General features: G+C 49.8%; 2 protein-coding genes across 4 annotated transcripts in view; one reads left to right on the forward strand and one right to left on the reverse strand.

Moving 5' to 3' along the window:
• Positions 1-221: 221 nt before the first annotated feature.
• Positions 222-10,281, forward strand: AGMAT (agmatinase). Its single transcript, XM_047726505.1, has 7 exons — positions 222-607; positions 2,090-2,292; positions 5,580-5,628; positions 6,678-6,873; positions 7,576-7,755; positions 9,146-9,230; positions 9,994-10,281. The coding sequence occupies exons 1-7, from the start codon at positions 336-338 to the stop codon at positions 10,065-10,067; spliced, it is 1,059 nt and encodes a 352-aa protein (XP_047582461.1). The 5' UTR covers positions 222-335; the 3' UTR covers positions 10,068-10,281.
• Positions 10,282-10,994: 713 nt separating this feature from the next.
• The window catches only part of DNAJC16 (DnaJ heat shock protein family (Hsp40) member C16), a 41,942-nt gene continuing 38,118 nt past the window's right edge, over positions 10,995-14,818 (reverse strand). For all 3 annotated transcript variants that reach the window (XM_047726503.1, XM_047726502.1, XM_047726504.1), the window contains one exon: positions 10,995-14,426. In XM_047726503.1, the coding sequence (XP_047582459.1) occupies positions 14,027-14,426 (400 nt within the window). In that variant the 3' untranslated portion in view covers positions 10,995-14,026. The remainder of the gene's footprint in view (positions 14,427-14,818) is intronic.

The raw sequence follows: 14,818 nt of genomic DNA on the forward strand, positions 1-14,818 counted from the left end.
ATCGCCTATTTCTCTTCTTTAGAAAAAAGTTTTTTTTTTTTTTTCCTTTAAATCTTTTCACTTTTAAAAACATTACTCTGATAGGGAGAAGCAGGGACCAAGGGCCAGTTTTGGGGTGGGGGGCACAGACACCGGGGCGGTGCCCTGGCCGGGAGTGGGGAGGCCCCTGCCTGGCTTTGTTTACCGAGCGAGCCAGAGGCCAGAGTCCAGAGAGGGGGCGGGGAGAGAGCGGCCCCTCGCCCGCCCAGTTCCCCAGGCCGCCCGCTCATTGAGCGCGCGCTGCTCGGCGCCGGCACAGCCCGCGGGCCTGGCGCTGTGCGGACCCGGCAGGCGGTATGCTTCGGTGGATTGCGTCCCGGGGCGCCCGGGGTCTGGGGGTCGGCGGGGGCGCGCATCCTGCCGTGGGGCTCTGCCACCCGGGCCGCAGCTCCAGCAGCCGGTCTTCCGATGCGCCCCGAAACCAGCCCCCTAGCTCCGAGTTCGTGGCCCGGACGGTGGGCGTCTGCTCCATGATGCGGCTGCCGGTGCAGGCCTCTCCCGAGGGGCTGGACGCCGCCTTCGTCGGGGTGCCGCTGGACATTGGGACCTCCAACCGGCCCGGGGCGAGGTGAGGTCCGAAGGATTAGGGGACAGGTGGCTGGACCTCCCGATGGCCACTGGGCGCGCAAGACAAAGGGACGGGCGCCTCCTCTCACCCAGGGTGGGGTTGGAAGCTGGTGCTCGCTCCGGGAAGCTCCCAATCGTTGTTAGAAAGACCGTTGATTTCCCTCCTCTCGCATCGAGCAATGGTGAGGGCTGGTCACGGGTGTCATCTGTTGGTGACCGGAGCCTTCTCCACACACTGATTCCTGAGCCTTGCTGGGTGGCTGTGGGGCTGGGGGTTGGGGTGGGGGGGAGGCAGGGGACATTATTTCTGAGAAGAAGGGAAACTGAATGTCCCTTCCCCAAACCTCTAGATGTCACCTGATCAAGAATTGCTCAAATACAAGGATTTAAAAAAAAAAACAAAAAACATTTTACTATGAAATTTTTTTTCCATTTTATTATTTTAAAAGATTTTATTTATTTGACAGAGATCACAAGTAAGCAGAGAGAGAGGGGGGAAGCAGGCTCTCTCCTGAGCAGGTAGTTGGATGCGGGGCTCGATCCCAGGACCCTGAGATCATGACCTGAGCTGAAGGCAGAGGCTTAACCCACTGAGCCACCCAGGTGCCCCTCATTTTATTATTTTTAATTTCTATACACAGTGTGTGGCTGGAATTTGAAACCCCGAGATCAAGAGTCCCACCCTCTACCTCCATCAATTGAGCCAGCCAGGAACCCCGAGGCATTTTTTCTAAGATGGAGGCAGTGAAAGTAAAGTCTGTTTTCCTAGTGAGTGAGCATCAGCTAATTTCTGCTCAGCTCGCCCCCTTACCGCGAACATGGATGCTGCCATTTATTAAATGTCTCCTAAATGCAAGGCCCTTTGCAGAGATGACCTTGCTCCATTCCTCCAACAACACAGTACATGATTTTACAGATTAGGAAATTGAGGCTCATGGAGATTAAGAAATTATCTAATGTCATTTAGTAAATTGTTGATGGGTGGGTCCCTAAATTCGTGCCTTTGATGTCTTCAAGTATGCAGCCTGGGGGGCGCCTGAGTGGCTCAGTCCTTAAGCATCTACCTTAGGCTCAGGTCATGATCCCAGGGTCCTGAGATTGAGTCCCGCATTGGGCTCCCTGCTCAGCGGGAAGCCCACTTTTCTCTTCCCACTTCCTCTGCTTGTGTTCGCTCTCTTGGTGCTTCTCTCTGTCAAATAAATAAAATCTTAAAAAAAAAGAGTATATAGCCTGGATCAGTGGTTCTCAACCAGGGGACATTTGGTAGTGTCGGGAGGCCTTTTTGATTATCCCACTTGCTACTGGCATCTAGTGGGTTACAGATCAGGGGAGACATCCTACAAGGATTGGTTGCCCCCCCCCCCCCCACACCAAAGACTCATGCAGCCCCAAATGTCAGCAGTGTAGAGGTTAAGAAATCCTGGCGGAGGCAGGACCTCTGACCTTTCTGGGGTGGTTCACAGGATGATTTTTCCTTCTCCAGATTTGGACCCCGGCGGATCCGGGAAGAATCGGTGATGCTTCGGACAGTCAACCCTAGCACGGGGGCCCTCCCCTTCCAGTCCCTCATGGTTGCAGACCTAGGCGACGTGAACGTCAATCTTTACAACCTTCAGGATAGCTGCCGTTTAATTCGAGAGGCCTATGAGAAAATTGTAACAGCTGGCTGTATTCCCCTGACCTTGGGTAATGGCATCTGTGGGGACAAGTGCAGCTCTCTGGGCTGGGAGTTCATTTATCTCAGGCTTGGGTGTAGCTGCTCCTTCAGGGGAAGCCACTGTGAACATGGAGACAGCTGGAAAGAGAATGTTTTTTTGTTTTTTAATTTTCTTTTTTTTTTAAAGATTTTATTTATTTATTTATTTGACAGACAGAGATCACAAGCAGGCAGAGAGGCAGGCGGGGGGCTGGGGGTGGGGGGAAGCAGGCTTGCCACTGACCAGAGAGCCCGATGCGGGGCTCCATCCCAGGACCCTGGGATCATGACCTGAGCCGAAGGCAGAGGCTTTAACCCACTGAGCCACCCAGGCGCCCCAGAAAGAGAATGTTTTTGATTCATGTGTTTTAACCCCTGGGGAGAGGCCGTTTACATTTTTGGACTCATGACTGACAGGGATGGACTAGGGTGAGGCAAGTGAGGCATTCACCTTGGGGGCTTGGCAAAAAGTCAACAATAGATATGATCGACTTCACCCTTTTGAGGCTCCAATATGGTTCGGAATAGCACTGTTACTGATCCTGTCTTTTTTTTTTTTTTTTTTTTGTTAAAGATTTTATTTATTTATTTGACAGAGAGAAATCACAAGTAAGCAGAGAGGCAGGCAGAGAGAGAGGAGGAAGCAGGCTCCCCGCTGAGCAGAAAGCCCGATGTGGGGCTCGAACCCAGGACCTGGGATCATGACCTGAGCCGAAGGCAGTGGCTTAACCCACTGAGCCACCCAGGCGCCCCTGATCCTGTCTTTTAAAAAATTTTTTTATTTTATTTCTTTTAAGATTTTCTTTTTTTTAATTTGACAGAGAGAGAGAGAGATCACAAGTAGGCAGAGAGGCAGGCAGAGAGAGGGGTGGGAGGGAAGCAGGCTCCCTGCTGAGCAGAGAGCCTGATTCGGGGCTCAATCTCAGGACCCTGAGGTCATGACCTGAGCCGAAGGCAGAGGCCTTAACCCACTGAGCCACTCAGGCGCCCCTTAAAAATGTAACATGGAGGGGCACCTGGGTGGCTCAGTCGGTTGGGCGTCCAACTCTCGGTTTCTGTTCAAGTCATGATCTCAGGGTCCTGGGACTGAGCCCCGTGTCTGGCTCTGGGCTCAGTGCAAAGTCTGCTTGTCCCTCTTCCTCTGCTCCTTCCCTTCTCCATCTGTGCTCTCTCTCAAATAAATAACTAAATCTAAAAAATATTTCTTATCCTAGATTTTTTTTTTGGCCTTGACCTTGATTTATAAAAATCAAAATAGTTACATCAAAAAAATTACATCAAAATAGCATTTATCTTAATGACTCAGTTTTTTGGTGTCCCTTAAATTTTGCATCCCAGCAAGTTCCTCTCCCCACCTCAGCTTTGTCCTACCCATGATTCCAGGCCTCGGGAAGGCTCACAACAGAACCTCACTCAGCTGTGGCTTTTTTAACCATTTCAAGGACATGCTTTTCTTTTTCCTTTCTTTTTCTTTCTTCCTTTCTTTCTCTCTCTCTTTCCTTCTTTCTTTGAAAGAGAGAGGAGAGCACAATAGAGTGTGCACGCCCCTGCGCAGGGGTAGGGGTGGAAGGGGCAGAGGGGAACAAGAGAGACTCTTCGGTGGGCTCTACACTGAGCACAGACCCCACTCAGGGCACAGCCCTGAGATTGCAACCTGAGCTGAAATCAGGAGCGGGCGCCGACCCAACGGAGCCACCCCAGGCCCCTCTCAGGGACATACTTTTTTTTTTTTTTTTTAAAGATTTTATTTATTTATTTGGCAGAGACAGACAGAGACAGTGAGAGAGGGACCACAAGCAGGGGGAGTGGGAGAGGGAGAAGCAGGCATCCCTCTGAGCAGGGAGCCTGATGTGGGGCTCCATCCCAGGACCCTGGGATCTCGACCTGAGCTGAAGGCAGCTGCTTAATGACTGAGCCACCCTGGTGCCCCTCAGGGACATACTTTTAATGACTTTATTTGAGAGAATGCTGCTGGGGGGTTTTTCTTTCTCATCAGGGTCTCTGTCAGCCTATAGAGCATCTTTCCCTCTGCTCCCACTTACATTTCTTTCTCCTCCAGTTCACAAGTAGTTAAATGACACAGGCCTTTTTCTAAATCTCCAAATGTATTTTTGCCCGACGAGAGGGCTGAGCCTGCAGAACCTGGTGGTGCGGAGTGCGGTTTCTGGATGGCTCGGTTTGAAAATCTCAGCTCACCTCTCATGGGCTATTTATGCTTCATTTCCTCACTTGTAAAACGGGAATATAACATTACCAGCATCTCCTCATTGTTTAGCACGAGGGGCGTATAGTGAAAGTGCCTACAACGTGTCTGGCATCATGACTGGCGTATTTTAAGCTTCAATAAATGTTAGCTATTGTTGTTATTAGTAGTGGTCCACGGTGATGCTTTTCTAGGCCTGAGCTGTCCTGTACAGCAACCACTAGCCACAGATGGTTATTCAAGTTACAGTTGATTATAATGAGATAAAATAGGAAATGCGGATCCTTCTGGCATGAGCTGTATTCCAGTAGGCCCTTGTGGTTAGTGACCGTCATGTCCAGTGTCCAGTGCAGACGGAGAACATGCCCATCGCTGCAGAGTTCTATTGGACAGACCTGTTCCAGACATCGTACCTGTATGCTTTCATCTGTTTCCTCTTTTATTCTATTTATTTATTTAAAAGATTTTTATTTATTTGCCAGAGACACAGCGAGACAGGGAACACATGCAGGGGGAGTGGGAGAGGGAGAAGCAGGCTTCCCGCCAAGCAGGGAGCCCAATACGGGGCTCGATCCCAGGACCCTGGGATCATGACCTGAGCCGAAGGCAGATGCTTAACAACTGAACCGCCCAGGTGCCCCTTATTTTATTTTTTTAATTAATTAATTAATTTAATTTTAAAGATTTTGTTTATTTATTTGACACACAGAGAGAGAGAGCACAAGTAAGCAGAGCGGCAGGCAGAGGGAGAGGGAGAAGCAGGCTCCCCCCTGAAAAGGGAGCCCAGCATGGGGCTCGATCCCAGGACCCTGGGATCATGAACGGAGCAGAAGGCAGACGTCTAACGGACTGAGCCACCCAGGCTCTCCGTTTCCTCTTTTAAAGGACTATGTAATCCCAAACATCCAGTGGCCATCTTCCCACAGCTGAATAAGATCTCACATTAGCTGAGGTTATAGCTCTTTGGTCTAATCAAAAGAGTGGCACAACTGGGCAAACGGAAGACTGCTGTCAGTAATACATGGTCCTCTCCTCTTACCCACGTTCCAGATGTTTTCTTCTTCCTCTTTGCAGGTGGAGATCACACAATCACATATCCGATTCTGCAAGCGATGGCAAAAAAGTAAGTCCTGAGCGTCTGGGCGCGCACAAGGGTTTCGAGATTCAGGAGCTGGGGAATGAGTGTTTTGCCGCTAGATGGTATCACGTGACCTCTGCTGGCTCAGGTTATTTGGGGTGATGGGAAATTCCCGACTGAGTTGCTTCTGTGGATCAAAATGAAGGTCGAGCTCCCCGTGTCTCTGTCAGTCACCAGCTGGGAGCCAAGACAATTTCTTATTAACACTTGTGGCTACCCTTGCTTGCCCTAGATCTGCTCTGGTGCGCGTGCTCAGCGTGTGTCTCTGTCTTTGGAAGATGGGCCCCTCGTGAAATCCACAAACCCTGTTAACTTCACTTTCTGTTTGGCTTCAAGGCCCAATACACAGGGGTATTGCTTTTTGAGGAGAGGCCCTGAGAGGGCCCCTTCCCCAGAGAATGAGAAAATGGATTTTCCGGTCCTGCAGGTCTACCAGGGACGAACTAACTTGGGTTAATTAGTTTGAAAAAGAGGCAGAAGGGCCAAAGCGGCGCAGCTCCAGAATTCATACACGGGAAGGATATGTGGGTAGCATCTTCGTCGGTGGTGGGCGGGTGCAAGTCTTTTCTGGAAGCTCTGGTTGCCTGGCATTGATTCAGGTTGTATGTTGCTTTCCGGTGGCTGGCGGGGCTGTTGGAGATGATGGAGAGAGGGTTGGGTTGAAGCTGCTTCTTGGTGCCAAGGTTGGAGAAAGGGTGGCTCTGATGAGCTCTGCCAAGCTCACCTGAGCCTCCATCCTTCATTCTTATCCGTCTGGGCCTCTCTGGCTCTAAGTGAAGAATATTCTGGGTGATAGGTAGGTAGTTGGTTACAGCTAAAGCAGTGTATGTGTCTGTCTTCTGCCGGACTTCTCTGAGCTGATTATTCTGAGCCGCTAAGTGATTTAAAGACAGGAACCAGCTGCAAGGCTGGTCATTGATGCCAGGTCGCCTGTGGCTATGAAAGGTCAAGTGTGGAAGTGTGGGGAGCCTGGAGGGGGGCGGTGCTCTAGCCCCAGAAGGAGGCCTGGCCTCTGAGCTGCCTGTTGTCATCAGGCATGGCCCCGTGGGGCTGCTGCACGTGGATGCTCACATGGACACGGCTGACACGGCCCTCGGAGAGAAGCTCTATCACGGGTCGCCCTTCCGCCGCTGCGTGGACGAGGGTCTCCTGGACTGTAAGCGCGTGGTACAGATCGGCATCCGGGGCTCCGCCATGACCTTGGATCCTTACAGATACAGCCGGAGCCAGGTGACAAACCAAATGCCCCTTCCTCTGCCCCCAGCCTGCAGAGCACATTGCTCTGTGGTGCCCATTTGGTGGTGGCTCTGGATTGCACAGGGGTTTTAATAACCCAGTTCAGAAAAACAGGAAGGAAGGCCGAGTTTGCACCAAGAGGGGCACGTGGAACAGAGAGGAGAGAGGATGTGAGTGCATGAGGCACAGGGGGCCTCTCATTGCCGGGGTGGGGAGAGGAGCAGAAACACACCAACCTCGGCACTGTGGCTGGCTTCAGAGAGAGCAGAGGAGGTCCGAACCCAAGGCCAGGGGCCATCTTTCTAGTTCTCATCCTCCCCCCGCACTGGCCAGAGGTAAACACGAATGACAAGAGGCCAACAGGAAAGACCCAAGTCACCTGCTTTTAGAGCGTGAAAGGGCCCTTTTCCTGGACCGAGCCCTTGAGGGGGTGCTAAGTTCCTCCCTCACTCAAGCTCTAGCCCAGCCTCTCTGTGATCCCATCTCCCCAGGTCAGCTATGACTTACTTCCTGCTTCCTCAGGGGCGTCGCTCCTCCCTTCCTCACCAGTAAAGTGGAGATGGCAGTTCCCTCTTCGTGAAGACTGGGGGTCTGATGTCGTGTGTAAGAAGCGCTTCGTGTGGGGCTGGCACATATGAAATGCTCAGTAAATGACGCCATGCGGGAGGCTTGACGTCCTGCTCTTGACTTCCTCAGGGCTTCCGGGTGGTCCCGGCCGAAGACTGTTGGATGAAGTCCCTGGTTCCTCTGATGGGGGAGGTGAGGCAGCAGATGGGAGGCAAACCCATCTATATCAGCTTTGACATTGACAGCTTGGACCCTGCCTATGCCCCAGGGACAGGCACCCCTGAGATTGCCGGTCTCACCCCGAGTCAGGTAAGCAGCTTCTTCCATCAGGAACAGTGTCTGGGGGGGAGGGTTCTTAACTCCCCACTTCCCTGGGACTTTCGGTGGGTGAGTCTTCGGGATCAGGACAGGATTTTAAAAGCTGAGGGGTTAGACATTTGTTCTCAGGGCTGCTTGAAAGTTGGACCCTCTTGTTGAGTGAGGAGTGGACCGACTTTGGCAAGGGCCTTCCTTTCCTCTCTGGGATTGGATAGTCTGTTCCTTGAGCCTTCTGCCTCTGATCCACGTATGGTTGGCTCGGGGGGACATATGCCAGTATCCCCGCTTAAAAACGCTAAGTTTCTCTTTCTGGGGTTCCATTTAAGAAGTGCTCACAGTGGGATTAACCGCCTACCATGGATGCTCAGACCTTTTAGAAACACTCAAATAAAGCTCTCTGAAGGTGGGCTGAGTGTCAGGAAATGGAGGCAGAGTCGGAGTGTGGTTTTAATTCGAAGGTGAGCTCCAGGAGGATCAGGCTCTTGCTGCATGTGCTCCCCTGTCCTTAGAGTCTAGAACGGTGCCTGACATAAAGAGGAGGCATTCGTAGATATCTGGGCTCCTGAGGGAAGACCGCTCACACCTGAGCCATGACCTTATCTCCTCTAAGAAAGGGGGGCCTGTGAGCAACTACCTCTCAAAGCCATTCTCCATCAGTTCCCCTCAGAGATTTCTAAAACTCAACCCTCATTCCTCAGCTTCTCATTCTGGGCTTTTCACCGGCAGAACGGAAACTCTTTTAGACAAAGCGACCTCTTCCCACCATTGCCCTCACTTATCCTGTCTGCTGGCTGCATCTAACTACTGGTATTTCTTTCCATCTCCATGTCTTTGCATATGTCTCTCAGTCTGGGCTGCACTGCTCCTACCTAGCTGCTTGGCCAATTCCTTGCGCTAAGTGCTTCCACTGCTGGGGATGCCTTACCCCAGCGTTTGGGGCTGTTTCGTGTTACACTTTCCTATGCTTGCCTTTTTTTTTTTTTTACAATTTAATTTTTTAAAGTAATCTCTACGCCTAATACGGGGCTCGAACTCTCAACCCTAAGATCAAGGGTTACACGCTCTACTGACTCAGCCTGCCAGGGGTCCCTACACTGGCTTTTCTTGAAGCCTTTAATGCATGACATTGAAGTGATTGGTCTGCTTGTGTGTATTCTGTCCCACAGTGGACCCCTTGGGAGCGGGGGCTGTGTCTTGGTCATTTGTGTCTCTGTGATGCCCAGCAGTGTGCCTGGCCATCGATAGATGCTTATTGTGAGAAAGAGATAGTTCCAAGTCAAAGGGTGGGCGTGCGTTGGGAGAGAGGCACTGGGAGCTCTGTGGTTGCTTTTCGTTGTGAGCGGTTACTGCTGTGGACAACTCAGGCTTGGTCTTGGGACAGGCGCTGGAGATCATCCGGGGTTGTCAAGGCCTGAACGTGGTGGGTTGTGATCTTGTGGAAGTTTCGCCACCCTATGATCCTTTTGGTGAGTAAGCGAGAATACTGTGATCTGTAGGCAGCTGCTGGTTTAAATGATATTAATGTGCTTGATAAGTAGAAGATGGATGGGCCCTTTTGTGTAATTTGGGGACCTGCTGAGTATGTTTTGCAACGAAGAAAATAAACCTATTACTGCACACCCTACAAACACGAGCTAATTAACAAATCCCCGGGGAGGTGGCTATTACTGGCCCGGACAGCAGAAGAGAAAGAAACCAGCCGATAGTTTATTAATAGGGTAGCACCGTTCTACCTTTCTTTGATAGTTCATTGAGAAGCGAATTGTCGAGGCATAAGTAATATTTATTAATATTAAAGAAGTGGGAGGTTGGGTGGCTTAGGAGAGAAATTTGAAGCAGATGCCATTCCAATAATTTTGACTTAGAGAAGCTTCCAGACTCAGGCTTGTTAGCCTCAGAGGGTAGGTGATAAATACGATAGACACCATTATTACAGGTTCTCCTTGGGCGGCGGGGTGGGGTGGGGGCTGGAGGGAGGCGGTGGCGGGATTCTGTTCTCAGGGTAAACAACGAACCGTGTAAATTTCAGAAGGCTCTTTCTGAATGATGCTTGATGGAGCCGAGTACCAGGGAAAGCGTGTCCACAGGGTGGCTGGGCAGCCCGGAGAAGAGGGTGGAAGAGGGGGCGAATCTGGAAAGGCAGCGCAAAGGGAAAAGGGTTGAGTACCGAGAGTTTTGGCCTTGGGAGCGGCCTGCCTCATGTTCACCTTCAGTTCTGTCTCTTTGTAGGCAACACGGCCCTGGTGGCCGCTAACCTGCTCTTTGAGATGCTGTGTGCTCTCCCCAAAGTGACAGTCGTCTGAACCTTGTGCTCCTCAAGATATAACGGTTGTGCTGATGACAGTTCTTAAGAATTTATGCGCAAGGGATCTGAGTACTGGAGAGTCCATACCACTAGAACTTTGTCCCTGGGGCGCCTGGGTGGCTCAGTGGGTTAAAGCCTCTGCCTTTGGCTGGGGTCATGGTCTCAGGGTCCTGGGATCAAGTCCCGCATCGGGCTCCTGCTCAGCGGGGAGCCTGCTTCCCCACCCCTTCCTGCCTCTCTGCCTACTTGTGATCTTTGTCTGTCAAATAAAGAAATAAAAATCTTAAAAAAAAAAAAACCTTTGTCCCTGGAGGTTATAAGATCAGGGCATTCAGTAAAGGCCTCATCCAACAGCTAATATTTCTGTGGAGTTTGAACAACTAAAACTAGAGAAGCACTGTACTGTTTTGATGAAAGATGTTGGAGGAGTAAGGGGAAAAGGGAGCCAAGGAGCCTCTGGTTCAAGATGATCTAAAAATTGCATAAATGAAATAAAAAATGCCCTATGACATATTACTGTATACAACCCTGTATTTCTCCAGTTTCTTCCCTTACACGGTGGTCCTCCTGAGGGACTTAGGGCTGTATCTGGGTTTTAGGACCACCATGAACATAAACAAGAAGTTTGAATGAAAGTAACATGCAGATCCTAATAAAGAAACTTCCTGCTCAAAAGCCCATGGGATGCACCGAATGTCTTTTCAGCCAGACATCGGGTGGCGTCCAGAGAGCCCTCGGGGACATTTCCTTAACACTCTCCCTGCCTCAGTTTTGCGTTATCTACTCTTGGAGCTGATGCGCCGTGACAGTAACTCCCAAAATTGGCTGCGAAGATTCACGCGTGGGTTGAGTTACGCGCAAATTCGGTTTGTGTCGGTAATGTGTCCGCGAGCAGATCATCGTCTCCCAATGCAAGAGCGACACATAATCATCACACATTAAAATAGTTTATTTCTGTTTTCCAGTCTGTAATATTCTCAAAACAAAAATAACATCAGCTTCAGTGCCTGTTCACAATACAAAACAAAAACAACATAAAAAAAGACACCATTTGCCAAATAAGTTATTTGTTCCTAAGAGTATCAAAAGTGCAAAATATTCACCTTCTTTTCAGATCGGTCTCTGAAGTTCCATCCTTCTCCTTGACAAACGGAACAGACAGATTCAGCAGCTGCCACACTGCCTTTGTTCTCAAGGGTTAAGGTCAGGCATTTGGACGGGAGCGATATTTCATCTGCAAAGATATTCTGCATCAGCTTTTAAAGAATTTTACTTAGGAAAAAAGTTTGTTTGCTTCTAATCTTTTTCCCAAACAGAGCAAATCACTTAAAAAAAATTCACATTTCATTTCTTTTTAAATCAGGAAAGCGTTCATGTACTGAGTGAGGAGGAAATCAACCTATTGATTTGAAAACTACGACCAAATTTTCATGGTCAGTAAGTGATGGCAGAGAGAGAGAGAGAGAAACCGTGGTGCCCAGCAGGAGTCAGGGCAGTCCTGTTCACTGAAATGCTGCTAACTCAGAGCTGACAATCTCTTAGACAAATTATGCCACCTGCACCTGAATGATAAAAAAAATTTGTTAAGTAGGTGTATATTCTACAAAGACTTGTTTTAGGTCCGTTTTCACCCCCAGCTGCCAAACATGATACATAGGTGATATCAACCAGAAAAGCCTACTTCTAAAAATAAAACAATGAATTGTCAGTCTCAAGATATTCAAAGACCAAGAAATGAACTTAAAACCAAAATTACGTCTGTGTGATTACACATGAGAGAAGGAGAAATGGTGGCATTGGCTGAGCATGTCAATGGCTCATACATTTGACACAGAAGTAAAAAGATTCATGGAAACATTCATGAGGAAAGGCTTGGGTGGTCAAGGGCAAAATTCACTTTAAAGTAGAACCTTCCTAGCATCCTCTCAGGGGACGTGTCTTCCAACCCCAAACAGACCTGTGAGATAATTTTTGGACTGCAAAATTCACGAATATTTTTAATCCTCTCTATTCTCACTTTCCTTTCTTCATACAAATGGAGGGTGCAGCTTTCTGTCTAAAGGTGCTTTTTATTTTAATGAGAAACATTTTAAAAAGGAACAAATCTGGGGAGATTTTGGTTTTCAGAAATTAAGGTCATGGATCCCTCCCATTGGTACCAGAAATTAAAAACCCACCACTGAACCAGAACACAACTCACACCAGCGACTTGGCCCTAAAAGACCCAGAAAATATTTTGAGGCTGGTGCATCAAGGAACCAAATGAATCCCTTCATCATGCCTGCCTGGGCCAGGTGCCAGGAGACACAGCGACCAGAGTAAGCATCTGGGAGGGCGGGGAAAGCCTGGCAGTGATTTTTTTTCTTTTTCTTTTTTTTTAAAATAAAGCTATAGACTCCATGGAAACGACAGGAATTCCTGGGCTTCAATAATTTATTACTTGCTACTGTAGCTCAGTGTTTGAACTATTAAGGATCTAAATGGCTTAGTTTAAATTAGCACTGATGATTAAAGAAATACTAACTGAGTCAACGTTCCATCACTGATTCTGACACTTCGCTTTACAAAAGGGCAATTTGCTTTGACATCTGAACTGGTCGCTCTCTAAGGCTGTTCAAACTCCACTGGTGGTTTTGGCACCCCACACCCCCCAAAATGCAAACTCTCTAACTGGCGGGTGTGGTCCACGGCACATTGGGGCTCTGGAAGCCGGGGTGCTGGCGGGAGGGCGCACCCTGTTACCGGTGAAGCAGTTGTGAGTTAAGAGCGAAAGCAACTGAGAAACCACAATATAGGCCAGAAACTCAAAGGAAGCCTTTTGCCAAACAGGATTCTAGAACAAGTCTTTGCTTACTTGTCACAAAAGAGGGCTCAAAGTTACAGGACTTTGGGGGTAACAGTGTTCAAAATACATTGTTGAGAAATCTTTAAGTTCCTTGATACAAAGACATGTCTGGTATTTTACTAAAGAGACACCCTCGGAGGGAAGAGGTTCCTGGAGCCTGACGCCTGTCAGGCGGGCATAAGGTAGGTGTCTTGAGTTTAACATCTACTGGCTTAGAGCAGCTTATCTCTACGTCCAGAGAACGAGACTACAAATTATGGCTCCTAAGATTCATACCCTAAAACTGACAGAGGCAGAAAGGCTTGTGAGACAGACACGTAAATGGCTCAAAGTCATTACAGTATTTCTTGCCATGCGGATCCCTCCCTGGCTACGCTGAGTGCCGGGGAGGCGGCCGATGGGGACACCCCAAGGGGTCACTTCTGTCACTGCTCAGCCCTCCCTTCTCCTGTCTCAGGAAGAAAACCAAACTCACATGCAGGACCCCCAATTGCCCCTAGCCTTGTAAAACCGTGGCTGACAAGCTGCTGCAGGGGGATACCCCCCAAATACACTTTTAGCCACTGACTACCGGAAAAAGGACCAAATGTGAGATTGCTTGGAACCAGGCCTCTTTCAGGATGCAGGGCCTAGAAGCTGCTGTGTGGGCTGTCGGTCCCACCGATACCAGCATGCGCCGGGGCGGAAGCACAGCGGGGGTGGGGGTGGGGACCCGACCAGCGCTCCAGGCTGGAGGGGTTCCATCAGGCGCTGCTGCTGCCTGGAGCCCTGTGCTTCTCCCCGAGCACAGAGACAGGACAGGGGAGGGCGGTGTGAGCACAGGACAGGGATGACAAAGGAAGAGGGGATGAGCAGTCTACTTTAAATAGTGCGGCATTCAAATGAAGGGGAAAAAAACCCAAAGCAAAATATTTTGATCTAGGGAATTCAAGTTGAGGTGTTTTTTCACTCCTAGGTTAGAACAGGACAAAGGAAAGATTCTTCTAGCCATTGTTCTGGAAGAATAATCTAGAATCTATTCTCTGTCCGTGGTGATAGGTGGAGTCCTGAAAAGACCTGTTCCCAAGGGCCTATTAAAAAGCCTGAAGAGTTAAAGTCTCTCTTGAGCTCCCTCAGTCTAGCTCAGGCCACGATGGGATATAAAACCTCTGTAAGGAGCCTTCAAGCAGGCGCTCCATCCATAAGGACAACTTGCTCAATTTCCCTTTGATGGGCCTGGGTCCAAGGCCACAGGAAGATTTCCCTCGAGATTCTCCCAGGTGGAGGGAAGAGTCAAGGTCGCTGCAGGACCCCATGGCCTCCTCCTCTTCCACTGCTTTCTGGGGCTTGAAGAGGCAGAAGTACTTCTTGTGGCCGTTCAGAGCCAGCACGTAACCCGTGTAGTCGCGCTCCATGAAATGCTTGTCGTACTGGTTGGGGATCGGGGCTGCGTCCTGCGCAAACTCGAGCAAGTACTCCAGCCACTCTCTGTGTTTATCCAGACTCAGGAAGGAGAAGTGCAGGCAGCTGCTCCTGGTGGAAGGACACAGCACGTTTAGCGCACAGCCCGGCACCCTGAACCGCGGGGAACACAAAGATCTCTTCAGATCTCAAATACTAGGAGGGGTCGGGGCCCCAATCAGGAAGAATGGAGGATTCCTGTGGGACCTGAGGGGTTCTACGACAGCTGTCAGAGTCCGCTCCGGACCCCGTGCTGGGTGCCACTGCATGACTCTCAGTGCCTGGCTTCAGGAAAACACACGAGAGCTAGAGGACAGAGTTCCCTGAAATGCTCAGGGAAGAAGACTCAGGGAAGAAGTCAACCTCCTTTGTTCGGAAGCACCAGGACACGAAGTCGAGGGGAGAAAGGACCCCTCGTGATGGCTCTGGTTTCTGGGCTCGAAAGGTCACAGCCAACATCTCAT

The sequence above is a fragment of the Lutra lutra genome, chromosome 4 (assembly GCF_902655055.1).
Source record: "Lutra lutra chromosome 4, mLutLut1.2, whole genome shotgun sequence".
Lineage (NCBI taxonomy): Eukaryota > Metazoa > Chordata > Mammalia > Carnivora > Mustelidae > Lutra > Lutra lutra.